Genomic DNA, 20,237 nt, shown 5'->3' on the forward strand with positions numbered 1-20,237 from the left:
CCAATTATGGTTTATAACTAAAGTTTAGGGTCTAATATAACACATAATCAAAAAAAAACGTTGGGTCCTTTAGCTCAAATTTTCTCCAGGGTAGCCATTTTGAAAATGGGTGAATTTCGCAGTAAAAATTCTCAAAAATCTTAAATGTTTACCTGATAATTATTATGACCTGAACTTTTAGAAAAAAATTCAATCGGACTTACGAAATTTTATGGATTCTTATGGATAGTTACCTATCAGGCTACATATCTATTTTCTTACTTCATAACATACTGGCCAATCGGTGGCTGCCAGACATTTTATCCTTGGCTCAACTTTCTATACACAGGGGATGTTTCAAAAATCTATTTTTTCAATTGGTTGGTTGTACACAGGGGATGTTTCAAAAATCTTATAAGGGGTATTCCGGCAATGCAGGTTTGAGTTAGAGAGGTTTTACTGTAGATTTTATTCAGGAAAACCATGATTATCCATGAATAAATGTAAATAAACTTTTGTCATTCCAGTTTTACCTTCCAACCATATCATCTACATCCTCCCACACAGGTTTCTTCTCTCTTTTTTGTGGAGGTTGTAAACCGAACACATCCTCTTCTGTTCCTGTCTGTAACATCAGATAAAAAGTGATTTATTCCACATAATTATAGTAGTCTGTAACATAACATTATAATATTCTAAAAATCCACAACCAGTACACTACAGTACACTATAGTACACTACAGTACACTTTAGTACATTACAGTACACTACAGTACACTACAGTACACTACAGTACACTATAGTACACTATAGTACACAACAGTACACTATAGTACACTATAGTACACAACAGTACACTATAGTACACTACAGTACACTACAGTACACTACAGTACACTTTAGTACATTACAGTACACTATAGTACACTATAGTACACTACAGTACACTACAGTACACTATAGTACACTACAGTATACACTATAGTACACTATATATATAGCTATAGTACACTACAGTACAGGGGTCCACAACCAGTGCACTACAGTACAGGGGTCCACAACCAGTACACTACAGTACAGGGGTCCACAACCAGTACACTACAGTACAGGGGTCCACAACCAGTACACTACAGTACAGGGGTCCAAACCTACTAGTACACTACAGTACAGGGGTCCACAACCAGTACACTACAGTACAGGGGTCCAAACCTACTAGTACACTACAGTACAGGGGTCCACAACAAGTACACTACAGTACAGGGGTCCAAACCTACTAGTACACTACAGTACAGGGGTCCACAACAAGTACACTACAGTACAGGGGTCCACAACCGGTACACTACAGTACAGGGGTCCACAACCAGTACACTACAGTACAGGGGTCCACAACCAGTACACTACAGTACAGGGGTCCACAACCAGTACACTACAGTACAGGGGTCCACAACCAGTACACTACAGTACAGGGGTCCACAACCGGTACACTACAGTACAGGGGTCCACAACCGGTACAGGGGTCCACAACCAGTACACTACAGTACAGGGGTCCACAACCAGTACACTACAGTACCGGGGTCCACAACCAGTACACTACAGTACAGGGGTCCACAACCAGTACACTACAGTACAGGGGTCCACAACCAGTACACTACAGTACAGGGGTCCACAACCGGTACACTACAGTACAGGGGTCCACAACCAGTACACTACAGTACAGGGGTCCACAACAATTACACTACAGTCAAAGGGGTCTACAGGCGGTACACTACAGTACAGGGGTCCACAACCAGTACCCTACAGTACAGGGGTCCACAACCGGTACACTACAATACAGGGGTCCACAACCAGTACACTACAGTACAGGGGTCCAAACCTACTAGTACACTACAGTACAGGGGTCCACAACCAGTACACTACAGTACAGGGGTCCACAACCAGTACAGGGGTCCACAACCGGTACAGGGGTCCACAACAGGTACAGGAGTCCACAACCAGTACAGGGGTCCACAACCGGTACAGGGGTCCACAACCAGTACAGGGGTCCACAACCAGTACACTACAGTACAGGGGCCCACAACCGGTACACAGTGTCACTACAGTACAAGGGTCCAAAATCGGTACACTACAGTACACTACAGGGGTCCAAAACCAGTTCTATGTGGCTAGCGAGTAGCGTGACATGTACAGAGCCATGTTCTATATGATGGAACGCTATGTGACCAAAGGACAAGACATTTGAAAATATACCGCGCGTGCAAATGCTGAAGTGTTCATGGACGTTTCGTCCCAAATATATTTTATATGGATAAAATAAAGGAACAGGTGGATGATATTGCATAGATACCTGATGATTTATCGTTCATGAAATGATGATGAATATAATAAATATATTGTGCAGGATTAAACTGAATAATTTATCACAAAATGAACGAAACAATATGAAAATAAATGAATGAATGAAAGAACAAACAAATGCATGTATGTGTATGTAGAATGAAAGCCCTAGGCCTCTTGCTTGAGGACATATGTAAAGATGCTGAATCCAGGGTCCCAACCCTGGCAGTCACTGATGTGTTTAAATGTCTGGGCAATAAAAAAATGAAAGAAAAGTGTACATGTAATGAAGATGGTGGAATATAAAACAGCATCATGGTAACCACTTAGGCATCGAATGAATGTGTGAAAAAAAGTTGCATTTATTTTTAATAAAAGAATAATTATAGAAAAATTGTATTTCTATTAATTACCAAATTATTCACTTCTTCGTTATCAATATAGTGAAAGCTAATTAACTAAACAACATATATTTTAAATTATTTGTAGCTGTCTTCATCCTTCATCAATATATTACATCCTCCCATAGGCATTATACCGATTTGACTTTCTTCACTTCCAAACAAATTTTATATCAATTGTTATGACACTATATATATATAGCTTGTAAAATGACAAATGACGATGATCATCACATCATTACTTATTATTATCATTTACTTAGTTTTAACTCTCCAAAATGCATTTGATTAGTAAAGATGAAGCACTTACAAAATAAAAAGAATATTTTATCATTTACCTATACAGGAAAAAGAAAACCTAGGATGGTTCAGACAAAACTTGACAAAAATCTTTCATTGATTCGAAACAAAAGGAAAGAATTTCCATTAGGTACCCTATTGGGCCCCTAACCCCAGCTCCACCTACATGCATACAAAATGGGTTTCGCTTCAACAAAGCATGCTTCACACAAAATACACCAAATCCTTTCATTCCTACAGAACATAGGATTTAAAACAATTTGCTTTATTTCCCCTATTGGGTCCTGCCCCTCAGTCCCTTGGGGGTGTCAGCCCTATTTATACATTTTGAATCTCCAACTCCTAGTGATGCTTCCAGTCAAATTGCCCCCCTTTTTTTTTCTTTTTCTCATGCTACAATGTTCACACTTTAATGACTATGTTATGTACAAAATGAGGTTATTTGAGTGGATTCTAGTTGTATTCGAGTATATTGTTTTTGTAAAAACAGTATTTCAGTAGTATATTGTTTTTGTAAAAACAGTATTTCAGTTACTGAAATACTGTTTTTACAAAAACAATATACTCGAATCCACTAAAGTATACTGAATCAGTATACTTTAGTGGATTCGAGTATATTTTAGAGTATTTAAGTAAAAAGGCGAATGCTTACTCGACTGAGCGTGCCAGCTAAGCGTGTTTCGCAACTTAAATGGCCTGGTTATTACTTTAAACTCAAGAAAGTTACCTTTCGTTTCCCAACATCCAGATTTTTTATAACTTCATCTGGGGTCCCCAAGACGAGTCCTTCGAGAATCTCCTCTTCGACATCCTTCCCCTTCTTCGTAATTCCTAGAGCTTGTTTACGAGAAAAGGTCTTACTAGCTTTATTGGATGTGTGTGAAGTCTGTTGATGCTCCGTATGAATCTTTCGACGCAACATTTTATCAAATTTAGTTTGTATACCCTATCTTGTGGAGCCCATGTGTTCATTCCATGTCAATTCGGAACTTTAACACAGTGGCTTCCTCGCAATCGATGCAACCGCTCGGGTGACGATGATGGATAATACTAAAAATCAGAACCAGACTTTACATGAACATGACGAGTTGCCAGAGCCCCACTCGATTTGCTCTCTTCTAAGAAGAGAAGCCTTCTAATGTTTCTATATATAAAAATACAGTGTTTATATGTCACGGCAACAAACATGCCGCGCAGGAAAGTGATGAATGTATGTAATCATACACAAAATGTGGTAATAATCTATGATGGAAATTATTTAAATCTTTTAGGTTATTAACACTACAGTAAGCTAGTTAACATTTTTTTCTACAGTACAGGTAACTTATTGGACATGTACAGGTAACTTATTGGACATGTACAGGTAACTTATTGGACATGTACAGGTAATTTAATTATTGGACGGTTACAGGACTCACATGTTTAAACAGGTAGTATTTTGAACGAGCACGTTGATATGGTAGACAATGGAAAACATAGCGACAACGGCAACTGGATGGCATGTTAACAGAGAACATAGATATGAAATAAATATTTAGTAGGCCTACAGTAAACGCCTCAGGTCATTGATTGGATCCTGTCGCTGAGGTCCGTAATGTAGTCTGCCTCAATCGCAACATTCGGAACTTCTCGGACAATCTACATATTCGGAGACAAACACATGGCAGCCAGCTGATGGAGTGCTTGTTTTAGTCGACTCATTGGATAGGGTATGTATCTGTAGTTTACGGATATAGTTTTAATTTCGCTGATGCATGTGTTTCCTTTAAGGTATGGCATTTTGCAACTGGATGCTGGAGATCTATGAAAATTTGGATGTCAGTGCCCGAGCTTAATTTTCAGGTTGGGGTAAAGGTATAATCTGTATGTTACAGAAAAAATAATCAAAAAATATAAATCAACGACTTCCTGGGCGTGTAAAAACCTCCCTGGACACTCATGTTCTGACCGCAGCCGTAATACAGGGCAACTTCATCGTAACTTCGTAAGATTTAATGGTAAAATTTAGTATTATGCACTCGTCTGATCGAAGTGAAATTTTACATGATGTTAGTAGCAAAAGCAGGCTATTTTTTTAAATTATAGGAAACATTTCATGTTATACATTTATAAAAGGATCGGCTTTTCACCTCAAACCGACACCTTTAAAATATTTATACCCAGGTTCGGTGATCTTGGGTCCGTCAGGGTCTTACATTCTGGGTCATAATTTGTACGTGAAGTCTGGCAAATAAACACAAACTCAAGATATATAAAGTTCAGGTAGTTTTATTAGGATACCACTAAACACTATGTAAAAATATACAGAGACACAGGGACAAATTATACAATTCTGTCACGCACTCAACACACAACATGACAGTAGTTTAGTAAACTAGCGGCTACATGGCCATACTATAACGATAGTACACAAAACTACTGACAGTGAGTGTTACCATAACAGTCTAACAAAGACTTTCCATCTGACTACGTGAGTCGGGGAGAGCTGAGCCAGGCAGTCCTACAAAGACTTTCCATCTGACTACGTGAGTCGGGGAGAGCTGAGCCAGGCAGTCCTACAAAGACTTTCCATCTGACTGGCGAACTACACAGGTGTACCGGCTTATATAGACAACCGCGGCAATCCGCACGTGCAATATTCGCGCCAAATTACCTGTACTCGGAACACTTCCGCTGTCAAATGACTAAGGAATTCCGAATAGTATAAACAGCCGGTATATCGAACAATACAGTCGTAACTTGTAAGTAGACAATCACCATATAATCTATTCAATAAAGTTTATAAATTCCTCAACTTTTACACTCCTCCCCCCTTAAGACAAAAGTTACAACTTTTTGTCAAAATGTACATAATTTGTAAACTTTGATGACAAAGAAATATATCTCAGCAGACCGTATAAAAACTACACAGGTCTGCACAACATCAGTTTTAACATACTATTGTAGTTTCAAAGTACAACGTCACTACAAACATACTTTCACAAAGTTTTGTACACAATTAAGGCTCCGATCAGTTCTGATGGAGATGCCAACTTACTACCTATAAACAATGATCATACATATATATTTGATTCAACACATGATACAATCTTCAAAAACATTTAACATAAATAGGAATATGTCCCTCTCACGAACTCTTCTAAAAACATGTAAACAAACATTATAGGTGCTACAAAAATAATCACATAATTTAGCATAGAATCCATTAGTACAAAATAATTTATGAACCCTGTCTGTTAATTACAATGTGACAGTAGATTTGGGATGAAATTCATTACTAAAAATAATTCATGAATTCATACAACATATTCAACCAGCAATTTACAACTAAATTCCATACACTGCACAACACTCGTATAAAGTACACACTAAACAATCAGATTGAGCACACACAACAATCACAAACATGACTTGAATCATTATATCCACTCCCCTAGAAACCTATATTGCAAAATGTAATGATAGTGATACTTCATGTATGTTACAACAACAATATAAAATGGAACTTCAACCACAGAACTACACAGCACACTCCTCTCTGTGTTAATAGCTTCAAGAGCATAATTCAAAGTGCCCAGTAAACTTTTTTTCCATGAATATGCTTACCATGCCAGGGTAACATGGTCAACCATTGCGTTTTACCAAAACTACCTACATGGTTGCTCACTCTTCAGAAGCATAAAAACAATTTCCTGTATAACAAAATAACAATACAATAAAATATAAGACAAAATGCATAGCAAAACAAGCACTTGATTATCTCGAGCTCTGCCACATCAGATTCATTTTGTACATAACCACAGACAATATGTACAGAATCACTACATAATGGCATGATACACTAAGTATCCAGTTCCAGTAACTTTTAAGTATCCAATCATAAAGTATTTTAAGCTGTACACATAATGAAAGCAACTCGCACAAAAACACAGTTTCCGGCAAAACACAAAGTCATTTACAATCCATGCATTGCTACTCCAATAGTTGGTTCCACTATACCCACTGTACTGTCTTATGAGATCGACATACCTCTACAACCTCTAAGTGACGTTACTAGTCAGCTAGCACTGAGACAATCTCACACATCCATAGTTAGCTCTAGGTTGACCCGACTCCTTTCCTATAGAGTCATATTCTAAAATGGATTCCTCTTCCATATTTAGACAGGAAATCTTATCACTCCAAGAATTCCACACTACTAACTACACAAGTAGTTCAACCAAGCAACAAAAGTATCCTTATAAAGTTTAATATAAACCACAAACACTGCTAACCTGTCACCTGAGGCTGAGTACAGCAATATCATTTCTGCTTTTCAACTCTGGCCTCCTAGCCTTTGGTATAGATTTAAACTTAAACTAACACTCCACAAGATACCAGGAACCTTCACCATACCCTGTAGCATTAACAAAGGAAAACTCTGACTATATTATTCAACCAAGCCAATTATAACAACTTTTCCAACGACAGATTAAAGACGGGTCCCTGTGTTCGACATACTTCCGGTATACATCAGGATTTTCCCGGAAATACCAAGTTTATTTATAAAACTGCCACTCACTCCAAGTAAACACACACAAATTAAGTCTATTTGCCATTACTTCACTTCAGTTTTACAAATCTTATCGCACCAACATTTCAAAAATGCCCAAAACGGGTTACCAAGATCCTGGTCAGTATGGCACCAATGTAAAAGGATCGGCTTTTCACCTCAAACCGACACCTTTAAAATATTTATACCCAGGTTCGGTGATCTTGGGTCCGTCAGGGTCTTACATTCTGGGTCATAATTTGTACGTGAAGTCTGGCAAATAAACACAAACTCAAGATATATAAAGTTCAGGTAGTTTTATTAGGATACCACTAAACACTATGTAAAAATATACAGAGACACAGGGACAAATTATACAATTCTGTCACGCACTCAACACACACATACTATAGGACAACATGACAGTAGTTTAGTAAACTAGCGGCTACATGGCCATACTATAACGATAGTACACAAAACTACTGACAGTGAGTGTTACCATAACAGTCTAACAAAGACTTTCCATCTGACTACGTGAGTCGGGGAGAGCTGAGCCAGGCAGTCCTACAAAGACTTTCCATCTGACTGGCGAACTACACAGGTGTACCGGCTTATATAGACAACCGCGGCAATCTGCACGTGCAATATTCGCGCCAAATTACCTGTACTCGGAACACTTCCGCTGTCAAATGACTAAGGAATTCCGAATAGTATAAACAGCCGGTATATCGAACAATACAGTCGTAACTTGTAAGTAGACAATCACCATATAATCTATTCAATAAAGTTTATAAATTCCTCAACTTTTACACTTTGTTGGAAAGGTCTTTACAAATAGAGTTAAATGGTGAAAAAATGAAGACTCTACCTTCAAAATTGACAGAGTTATGGCACTTTGAAATGTAGGAAAAACAACTGGATTCTGCCATCAAAGGATACTTTCCTATTTCTTCAAAAAATAAGGCAACTATCTTCAGGAAGATGTGTTTATTGTTATATTTCAAGTCAATATAATTGTAACAAGAAATATCTTTAAAAAAAGATAAACGGCATAGTTTTAATGCTGGTGGTTATCATGTAAAACTGATGGTGAAATAAATTTACGAACTAAAGTGTTTTAGCACGAATAACTAAATCATATCAGTTTGAATCATTTTTGGTAATAATAAGACTGCATTTGAATCAGGAATATAATTTATAATATTTATAATTTATAATTATGAAAATGGAAATATATTTGATTATTGAATTGATTTCTTTGTGAAAAAAATGAGTCAAGTGCAATCTGAATCTACATTTAAATTAAAGAACATACTTTTATAGTACAACCATCCATTAAAACTAGTGATCACCACTCAAATTGACGACTTTTTCGTGTAAAAACGCTTGATTAATAGGCCTACCGTACGTTTTTATATTCCATAAGTAGTAAACTACGACTACTAAGATTAGAGTTATCCCCCTTCGAAAATCATGGCGAATTACATTTCAGTGTGGAATACTCCTCTTCTTTGACCCTGCGCACGGTTGCGCTCCATTCTAAAGTTTTGACAGTTATGTATTCTGAAAGAAAAGTGCCCTAGGTTTCATAATATCACTGTCAAGGGGGTGTCACAAAGGGTAAGTAAGGAAATATTAACAATTTTATCGGTACCTCGTCTCTCCGCTCCAGTTTCTGTTGCCAAACTATTTTCTTTTCTGGTTTACCACATGTTTAGATATTGCTTTGCATTCCTTTTAGTCAAAACACACAATTGATTTCGATTCACACGTGTCTTTATATATATTTAAGCCTCTTTTGCTGTCACATGGCTACCAAAATGGCAGCGATGACGCCATTTTTACGCTGTGGGAGGCTATGAATAAAGGCGTTTTTGCTGAAGAAAACATCGATAAACGTAATAATCATATGAAAGACAAGTAGAACATACTTCATTGTGATTACTGTTTAGTGAAAATAGAAAGAACAGACAATTTTAGCTGGTAAACATGGAATTCAACATTGACCTATTTAACACGGGGCAGAATGGGAAAGTGTCATAACTTGCGTATGCCTGTCATTGCTAATGTTAGATAAAGGTATAATCTGTATGTTACAGAAAAAAATATCAAAAAATCTTCATTAATGGCTTCCTGGGCGTGTAAAATACGCCCTGGACACTCAAATGCATGTTATAAAGCACATTCAGTGGTGCATTTCCGTATTATAAAATCATTTGATCGAAGTGAAATTTTGCATGGTGTTAGATAATGATGTCATTAATATGTTACAGAAAAAATTATCAAAAAATCTTCATTAACGAATTCCTGGGCGTGCAAAATGTCCCTCGACACCCGAGTGCACGCTGCACTGCAACTTCAGAGGTGCATTTCCGTATTATACAATCATTCGATCGAAATGAAATTTTGCATGGTGTTAGATAATGGTCTCATAAGTATGTTACAGAAAAAATAATCAAAAAATCTTCAATAACGAATTCCTGGGCGTGCTAAATGTCCCTGGACACTCCCTGGTCACTCATTAGGTACACCGGGTAGGGATCGATATCAGAACCCTTCGGACTACCCACCAACTTGCGTAATTTGCAAACTTGCCTATTATACGACACTTTTTAGAAAATCAATATCAAAATTCGAGGTATGATTTAAAGTAATGTCTGTTCTATTATATAGACATCTACATTATTTCTGTTTTTCTGAAATTTTCAAGTAACAAATCATTACACGGCCTGACACCTAGCCTGAGTTTCCTCTGACCCTGACACCATGTTTGGTGTAGGACCAGAGCGCACTACTTTATGAAAACATGGAATTCACCGAACGTTTGGTGTCGCTAAGATTTTGGTGCAAAAATACAATAAAATCGGGTGTGACACGTATTTAACACCTTCCTTACATATATGGACAAATGAGATATTTACTCCAGAACACCCATTTATATATAAGTCTCATCTAGGTGTTTTATTCTGTCGGTAAAGACCCTCGCTTTACACTAGTCAAAGTTCCATACTTGACTCGACGACGTATTGCTAACTATGTAGGTCGCAGGTGGCCTAATTACCCAATTGCAGCGTGATAGAGCGACTGGAAAGGAAAAAAACAACATTTAGCTTCTAGGGAATCGAAAATATTTAAAAAATTAAAATTAGAAAATGTTGCGTTACTCTACTGCTGGTTGCGACGGCTCTGTTTGGATTGGGAAAATTAAGGGAAAGTATGTACAGATTGTTACGAGGTTCAGATGAATCAGATATTGAGAAATAAGCAAATGAAATAGAAATTGCAATTTCCAGTTAGAAAAAAGATGATTTTTCAGAAAAATGCACAGATGATATTTTAAAGTTTGTGAGGATTATTACACTATGAACCAAACTGTGAAATCTGTTTCCTGTCACAGATTTTACACAAATATGGCCGCCATTTAGAGGCTATACTAGTACTGCTGGTACACATGTGTAAAAAGTTCAGTATTGTGTAACTTTGAACAAATTTCATAATACTAATGTCACTTTGATACCTTGTAGCCATGGTAATTTTTTCCTTTTTTTCTGCATAACAGCGTTAATGGGACTACGATTGTGATTTAATGTAATAACAATTGAAGATGATATTCATAATTCATGTATGTTTCCATACATGTCAGTTTTTAACAACAGACTTTTCAAGTGGGGGTTAAATTCTTTGATGAGAATTTAAAATACTTATTGGTAACAATTTTACAATGATATTTCAATATAAATGATCTAATTCTATAGATCCTTTCACTTTTGAGTGTAGAAGACTCACCAATCATTGATGACCACCTACTGGAAAGTCTGTTGTTGTTTTCAGAACGCCTGATGAAGATGAGTGAGGACCAGTGTTGAATGCGATGGCCAGTTCAAGGTCAAGACTGCGTTTGAAGGAACTGGAGAGTTACCTAGAAGATGTTGAGACGTTTGACAAACCAAAGATTCTCCTGGAGCAGTACCCTACGACCCCTCACATCGCCGCGCGTGTTCTCCACACAATTCATACCAACTACGACGATATCCACGACCAAACTGTGGCCGACCTTGGGTGTGGATGTGGGGTATTGGGGATAGGGGCCAAGATGTTGGGGGCCGGACATGTGGTAGGGATAGATATTGATGAAGACGCTCTCGATATCAGTCATAGGAATGTGAAGGACTTGGAACTTGAGGTAGATTTCATTCAAATGGATGTCACCAAGATATGTGAACATGTCAAACAGACACAATCACATGATCAAGCATCTTGTATTGAGTTTGGGTCAGCAGGCTGTTTTAAGGAGAGCAGTTTTGATACCGTGATAATGAATCCGCCTTTTGGAACGAAGAAGAACCAAGGAATTGACATGAGATTTGTACAGGCTGGCCTGTTCCTGGCTAAAAGGGCCGTGTATTCTCTACATAAGACCTCCACACGGGCTCACATAGAGAAAAAGGCTAAAGATTTTGGGGTGCACATGGAAGTGTTGGCTGAGCTAAGATTTAATCTGGAGAACACCTTCAAGTGTCATAAACAGAAATCTGTAGATATTCAGGTCGACCTCATTCGATTCTCATTTAAATAGTCGACCAAGATTCTGAATTGTTTCAGTATCATTACTTTGTAGTCATCTGTATCATTCTAAAACACAGTAACTGTGGAGTGTCCATTGACCTCAAATATTTGACTCGTTACAAATTGTTTATGTACATGTATAGGTCTGTTTTGTTGAATTGGATATATTCTTTCCAAGCAAGAAAAATATGCATCGTATTGATTTAAAATGGTATATTGTAGTAAATAAGTAAAACATTGAAATACAACTCATTTTTTATTTTCTATTCCTGTATCATTGCTACACACCATATCTTAATACACACCCTATCTTAATACACGCCCTATCTTAATACACACCCTATCTTAATACACGCCATATCTTAATACACGCCATATCATTTAGTTTAGAGAGGACATATATTGGAGTTTAAAGAGGACATATATTGGAGTTTAGAGAGGACATATATTGGAGTTTAGAGAGGACATATATTGGAGTTTAGAGAGGACATATATTGGGAGTTTAGAGAGGACATATATTGGAGTTTAGAGAGGACATATATTGGGAGTTTAGAGAGGACATATATTGGAGTTTAGAGAGGACATATATTGGAGTTTAGAGAGGACATATATTGGAGTTTAGAGAGGATATATATTGGGAGTTTAGAGAGGACATATATTGGAGTTTAGAGAGGACATATATTGGAGTTTAGAGAGGACATATATTGGAGTTTAGAGAGGACATATATTGGAGTTTAGAGAGGATATATATTGGGAGTTTAGAGAGGACATATATTGGGAGTTTAGAGAGGACATATATTGGGAGTTTAGAGAGGACATATATTGGAGTTTAGAGAGGACATATATTGGAGTTTAGAGAGGATATATATTGGGAGTTAAGAGAGGACATATATTGGAAGTTTAGAGAGGACATATATTGGAGTTTAGAGAGGACATATATTGGGAGTTTAGAGAGGACATATATTGGAGTTTAGAGAGGATATATATTGGGAGTTTAGAGAGGACATGTATTGGAGTTTAGAGAGGATATATATTGGGAGTTTAGAGAGGACATGTATTGGAGTTTAGATCAAAGTTGTTTAGAGAGGACATGTATTGGAGTTTAGAGAGGACATATATTGGAGTTTAGAGAGGACATATATTGGAGTTTAGAGAGGACATATATTGGAGTTTAGAGAGGACATATATTGGAGTTTAGAGAGGACATATATTGGAGTTTAGAGAGGACATATATTGGAGTTTAGAGAGGACATATATTGGAGTTTAGAGAGGACATATGTTGGGAGTTTAGAGAGGACATGTATTGGGAGTTTAGAGAGGACATATATTGGGAGTTTAGAGAGGACATATATTGGAGTTTAGGTCAAAGTTGTTTAGAGAGGACATATATTGGAGTTTAGAGAGGACATATATTGGAGTTTAGAGTGGACATATATTGGAGTTTAGAGAGGACATATATTGGAGTTTAGGTCAAAGTTGTTTAGAGAGGACATATATTGGAGTTAAGGTCAAGGTCGTTTAGAGAGGACATATATTGGAGTTTAGAGAGGACATATATTAGAGTTAAGGTCAAGGTCATTTAGAGAAATATTGAAAATGTTAAACATTAAATATTGTTTTTACTGTCATTCATTGATTAAAATGTTCATTCTATCCGTGTGTGGGCATCTAGCCAAGTAAAATCCGAACCGAAATGAAATGGATTGAATGTACATATGCACATATCCCTGTGCGTACTGCAGAGTAAATCCAAATTTGTGGTAAAATCTTCAGTAACTGCACCGCTCCGTCAACATACAGATCAAACTCTCGCCAGTATGGGCGTGGCCATGTGACTGACTTTGAAAGCTTCATTCTGATTGGTCAGTCAGCTACATGTACAGTATGACATGTCACTTAGCGGAGGTCACATAGTTCTTTACAGCATACTTGTAGAAATGGAAACAGTGTTTCTGAAAATATTTAACAGTAAACGTGTTAGAATAGGGTCAGTATGTTGTTTTTTCGTGGCTTTACTGGTGATTAAAATATGAAATTTGGTTTAAACTCTCGACCTTTTGGTCTCGAGTTCAAACAAAGTTTCATGTTCTAATCGCCAGTATAAGCAGGAAAAACAGCGTACTATCCCCTAAACACTACACTGTTTAGTTGAAGCATTATTTTCGTTTTATATTGAATTTCTGATTTACATATTTATTTGGTCATCTGGCCCGAAGGGTCTGGAAAGGTCAGATGATCTATATACAGTATAGTCATTTTGTCCGCCACTGTCTGCTGTACGTAAATTTTTCACATTTTAAACTTCTCCTGAAGTTATACGAGTGGGACCGAGCTCTAATTATATAACTTACCTGACATGATCCTCCGATGATCCTGACCCAAGTGTTGTTATTTTCGTGTTGCTAAGTAATCCAAGATGGTGCCATGAATATGGCCAACATACAGTATCGCACAATATCTCAATTGTTGTCTGTATATATATCTACCACTATTTTGCTACTGGGTATGTAAACATATGTATACAATAGTACTAGGGTCTGTTTAATTCAGATGACTGTTAAGGCCCCATGGGCCTCTTGTTTATTCAATTGCATACTATTGTTTTTGCCTAATACTATATGTAAAAGTGTATTTGAGTTGTGAATTCTGTGGATGTGACTTGAGAATTTAATTATTGTGACATATAATGTAAATTCCATCTGACCTTGACTTTTATCTCCTCAGAAAATGGACTTCTCTACAGAAGACTGGGCGGTGACCAAGGCTGCTAATGACCTCAGCTCCAGTTTATTTGTCGTAGGGGCACCAAAGGTACTGGAGCTTTGATTGTCTCAAATTATCTACATGTATGTTAAAATTTCAATGAGAGATGTTGTAACATGAATTATCTGAAGGTCAAATCAGTGATGTGTCTGAAGGTCAAGTTAGTGATGTTGTAACATGAATTGTCTGAAGGTCAGAGATGTTGTAACATGAATTGTCTGATAGTCAGTGATGTTGTAACATGAATTGTCTGAAGGTCAGAGATGTTGTAACATGAATTTTCTGAAGGTTAAGTTAGTGATGTTGTAACATGAATTGTCTGAAGGTCAGAGATGTTGTAACATGAATTGTCTGAAGGTCAAGTCAGTGATGTTGTAACATGAATTGTCTGAAGGTCAAGTCAGTGATGTTGTAACATGAATTGTCTGAAGGTCAAGTCAGTGATGTTGTAACATGAATTGTCTGAAGGTCAAGTCAGTGATGTTGTAACGTGAATTGTCTGAAGGTCAAGTCAGTGATGTTGTAACATGAATTGTCTGAAGGTCAAATCAGTGATGTTGAAATATGAATTGTCTGAAGGTCAAGTCAGTGATGTTGTAACATGAATTGTCTGAATGTCAGGGATGTTGTAACAGGAATTGTCTGAAGGTCAGTGATGTTGTAACATGAATTGTGTGAAGGTCAAGTCAGTGATGTTGTAACATGAATTGTGTGAAGGTCAAGTCAGTGATGTTGTAACATGAATTGTCTGAAGGTCAAGTCAGTGATGTTGTAACATGAATTGTCTGAAGGTCAAGTCAGTGATGTTGTAACATGAATTGTCTGAAGGTCAAGTCAGTGATGTTGTAACATGAATTGTCTGAAGGTCAAGTCAGTGATGTTGTAACATGAATTGTCTGAAGGTCAAGTCAGTGATGTTGTAACATGAATTGTCTGAAGGTCAGTGATGTTGTAACATGAATTGTCTGAAGGTCAGTGATGTAATTGTCTGAAGGTCAGTGGGCAGTGGTGCAACATCTGTCTTCTGTGATTAACCTCTTCTATTAACTAAACAACTTCCTCTCATTAACCAAAATACCCAGGCCATATTTGACCAGAAGCATGCTGGGATGAAGGGCTATCAAGTTTGTTCAAATATATGACGTTGACATAATTATAGTCACAAGAATTAAATGTGTGTTAAAATTTTAAATTCTACTAGGCCCATGCAGGGTTGTGATGATTTGGGCCAGTAGTATTCTGGGATGAAAGACATATAAGTTCCCTCTTGGTCACATGAGTCTGATGAAATATGTTGAAATCTTTTAACACCTGAATGTCCAAGGTTTATATTTTGTGAAAAGTTTGTTCAAATAAATGTACAGAAATCAAATGGGCCTATAGCTTCAAATTATATGTATTTGTTAATCCTGAATATCCCAGAGTTATGGTATTTGACACATGGGGATTATTGGAACGATGGACACTAATTTGGTTGAATTATGATATTTGACACATAGGGAATATTGGAAGAATGGACACTAATTAGGGCCCCGCATCGAGAGATGCGGGTGCCCTATAGTAATCAGGTTGTCCGTCTGTCTGTCTGTCTGTCTGTCCGTCCGTCTGTCCGTTTTTTTTCTTCTGCACAAAAATGATTGAAGGAGATGAAGGATTTGTATCAAATTGGAACTGATGATTCCTCATGCATCTTAGATCAGATGTGTAGTATTTCATGCAAATCGGATTCAAAATGGCTGTTAGGCGGCCATATTGGATTTTAACATTAACATGAAAATACTGGATCTTTGTTGTTTTTAACTGTTCACTATTCGATTATGCAAAGTTGTCAAGAAATAAACCAAGAGTTAACTGACAGAATGATCAAACTCATAGTTCAAGGTCACAAGTTCAAAGGTCAACGGTCAAGGTCATCCTGGGTCGGCTTCAAAATGCCAGGTAATCGACCCTTTTGGATTTTAGCAGTCAAAACAATTTTGACATTTTCTTATCAATGAATGATCTTGTTTTTGATATGCTTTTATATAAATTTGAAACATTAGTTATAGCAGATTGCAGAATTGTTTATTAGGGCCCCGCATCAAAGATGCGGTGCCCTATAGTAATCAGGTTGTCCGTCTGTCTGTCCGTCTGTCCGTCTTTTTCTTTTGCACCAAATTATTGACAAGAGTTGGAGGATTTCGGTGAAAATTGGTACATAGTGGTATTTAGGGAAGCCAAACACAATGGTACCACTTACAAAATCGTCTGTTGCCATGGTAACAAATGGAGGTTTCTGATTGGTTGAAATTTCGATATTGTTCGATTTCGGTGAAAATTGGTACATAGTGGTATTTAGGGAAGCCAAACACAATGGTACCACTTATGAAACCGTCTGTTACCATGGTAACAAATGGAGGTTCTGATTGGTTGAAATTTTGATATTGTTCGATTTCGGTGAAAATTGGTACATAGTGGTATTTAGGGAAGCCAAACACAATGGTACCACTTACGAAACCGTCTGTTGCCATGGTAACAAATGGAGGTTTCTGATTGGTCAAAATTTAGTTATTGTTCGATTTTGGTGAGAGAATTGGTATATAGGGGTTTTGAGGGAACAATGGTTCACCTTTCCAAAACCTGTGTTGTCATGGGAATGAAACAGAGACTTCTGATTGGTAGAAATTTTGATATTATTTGATTGCGGCGAAAATTGGTACATACAGGTATTGAGGGAAGCCGATTTTCGATGATGTAACATTTTACATATTGACATAAAACCACAATACACACATACATATACAATACTATTACAGTCTTCCATTAGCATAATTTATGACTTATGCAAAGTTGGTCACAATCAAACAAGATATCAACTGACCAAAGTTCAAAGTCAATGGGTCATATGTTAAGGTCGGATTGACATTTTTTAAATGGTAAATCTTAAGTTGGTCACAATCAAACAAGGTATCAACTGACCAAAGTTCAAAGTCAATGGGTCATATGTTAAGGTCGGATTGACATTTTTTAAATGGTATTAAAGATTTTGTTATGACATTATGAAGGTAAGTTGGTGTCAAGCGACCAAATTTTGAAGTTGATTGGGTCTAAATATAAAAAGTTTTAAAACAAAAAAAGGTGAAAAAAGTACTGGTTTGGATTTCTTATACCTCAAATGACAAAAAAAGGACATTATTAAAATATTTTAAAAAATCCTTTTTTTCTCCCCTTTTCTTCACATTTGGTATGTTTTGTTTTTCAGAAAACCCTCTCAAGTTTACCTTATTAGAATAACTGCATTGAGTTTATATCAGTTTGTGTGCTCCTTGATATTAGATTTGAAACAAATTTGAAAAGTGTAATGCTTGTAGAATTCTTTTGGCTAGCTTTTCCATACAATAATAATAAGCAGTATTGTCAGTGGCCCTATTAATGCTAACATTAATGAAACAATAGCAAAGGTTAATCAGAAACATATATCTAATAGTTTCATGTCAATATATTACAATCAGTGTTTTTCCTGGGTATCCAGCGCAAACTGTAAATTACACCCAAACACACACATTGAATTTTCTATGCTAACCAATTTTACAGTGCACAGTGTATTCCTAAAAACGAAACTGGGAATTTTTTCATTGATTGTGAAAAGTCGTCATACAAATGTTATTTGGAATTTTCGAGTTGATTTTGGGAAAAAATCAGGCTAAAACGCATTGAGAATGGGGTCGTTTGGCGCACCCAGTTATATAGGCAGGAAAAACACTGACAATAATTATTACATTTACCCTGAAGGGTCAGACACATAGCGGGGCCCTTTCTGACGTGTCTGTGTTCTAGTTTGGGTTTAATATTCATCATGTAACATAGTCCTACTTATTGCACTGTACACTTACAAATACACAATAGGGGTTTGCTTAATTAAAATTTGGGTGGAAATTATTATTTTTTTTATTTATATACCTTTATGGAGTGAAAACAATCTAGGGTCTTGGTTAAAAGACTGTATTGGCAGGTCAGTGAGGTAAGGGACTTCATTTGTATCATTTAGCACCTCGATCCATCCACGTTTAGGGGCGGCGCAAGTGTGCTTGTCTAATACATACAGTAAATAAACCTTGATGGATTGAATCTTTCAACAAATTCTTACTTTTATAAGCTGTAGTACAGAAGAGTGATACAGGCCCATTTGGCCTCTAGATTCGAAAAGTGAAATCACTAAAGATTATGTTTTATCTTGTAGTCTAGGAAACAAACACATCAAAAGAAAGCTGGGAAGGAATTTGACAACGGAAAAGGAAAAGTGTCAAAATCTGTTGGCTCCCGACAGATGTCAAAGGGCAAGAAAAGTGTATCAGAGACAGAGGGGAAAGTAAACTTAAAGAAATCTAAGGGAAATGTGGAGCATGACAAGGAAGGTGGCAGGCAGGGCAGGCAGGACAGGCAGGGAAGGCAGGGCAGGCAGGGCAGGCAGGACGAGGAAGGTGGCAGACAGGACAAGACTGTTGGGATTTCTGAGGACAAAATGACTGACAACAGTATCATACAGTGTAGGGACATAAAAGGCAGCAAACGGAAAGCACAGACTGATCATACTCCAAATAAAAAACCAAAACATATTCAACATATATCACCAACGGATTCTGTTAATGACGAAAGTGAAGGCAAGAAAAAGAAAAGGAGAAGAAAGAAAAAGAAAAATTCTAATAAAAGGAATAAATACAAGCATTTATCAGTGAAGAAGAGTGAAGAGAGTGTGGATGATGAGGTATTAAATGTAAAGTCTGAAGATGATAGGTTCGTAGACGAGACGGCCATTGTCCAGGAATTGACCAACTCGTCAGGTGACCCTCCTCACAGCAACAGTTACATGTCATCGAGGAGTGAAAACACAGAGAAAAGAGAAAAAAAGTACGATGGGAGATTAAATAAAAATAAGAAAAGTGAGAAAATATTGAGGGATGAAAACAGTTGTGGACATCCTGGTGTGAAATGTAAACAGGGACAGGAACAAACAAAATTCAATGTTAAAGTGTTAAACAAAATATTATCTAGTTCACCAGTAGCCTCCTTAAATACCCCAGTACAGGGAGAATCACCAAAGGAAGGGGGGACAACTCTCAAACAACGCATGATGGACAAACTAAAGTCTGCTAGGTTCCGCTTCCTCAACGAGCAGTTGTACAACCAAACAGGAAGTGAATCGTACTCGATGTTCAGGGAGGATGGCGAGGCATTCGAGGTTTACCACCAAGGGTTCCAGTCACAGGTAGCCAAGTGGCCAGTCAACCCCGTCAACACCATCATTGGACAGCTACAGGCCAGGTAAGTCGCAGTAAATCAACCGTGTCATTATCATCAGGTAATTCACAGTAAATCAACCGTGT

The 20,237-nt window shown here is 37.2% G+C and overlaps 3 protein-coding genes across 3 annotated transcripts in view; 2 read left to right on the top strand and 1 right to left on the bottom strand.

Moving 5' to 3' along the window:
* The window catches only part of LOC117329894 (U3 small nucleolar RNA-associated protein 18 homolog), a 34,336-nt gene extending 30,308 nt beyond the window's left edge, over positions 1-4,028 (bottom strand). The window contains exons 1-2 of the mRNA XM_033888111.1: positions 3,742-4,028; positions 513-604 (exon numbers count right to left, since the gene is read on the bottom strand). Of these exons, the coding sequence (XP_033744002.1) occupies positions 513-604; positions 3,742-3,936 (287 nt within the window). The 5' untranslated portion in view covers positions 3,937-4,028. The remainder of the gene's footprint in view (positions 1-512; positions 605-3,741) is intronic.
* Positions 4,029-4,625: 597 nt separating this feature from the next.
* The window catches only part of LOC117329895 (25S rRNA (adenine(645)-N(1))-methyltransferase-like), a 38,873-nt gene continuing 23,261 nt past the window's right edge, over positions 4,626-20,237 (top strand). The window contains exons 1-3 of the mRNA XM_033888112.1: positions 4,626-4,723; positions 14,836-14,922; positions 19,094-20,175. Of these exons, the coding sequence (XP_033744003.1) occupies positions 14,839-14,922; positions 19,094-20,175 (1,166 nt within the window). The 5' untranslated portion in view covers positions 4,626-4,723; positions 14,836-14,838. The remainder of the gene's footprint in view (positions 4,724-14,835; positions 14,923-19,093; positions 20,176-20,237) is intronic.
* Positions 11,417-12,121, top strand: LOC117330221 (methyltransferase-like protein 5). The gene has a single exon (XM_033888442.1). The coding sequence runs from the start codon at positions 11,417-11,419 to the stop codon at positions 12,119-12,121; it is 705 nt and encodes a 234-aa protein (XP_033744333.1).

Source organism: Pecten maximus, chromosome 6 (genome assembly GCF_902652985.1).
Source record: "Pecten maximus chromosome 6, xPecMax1.1, whole genome shotgun sequence".
NCBI lineage: Eukaryota > Metazoa > Mollusca > Bivalvia > Pectinida > Pectinidae > Pecten > Pecten maximus.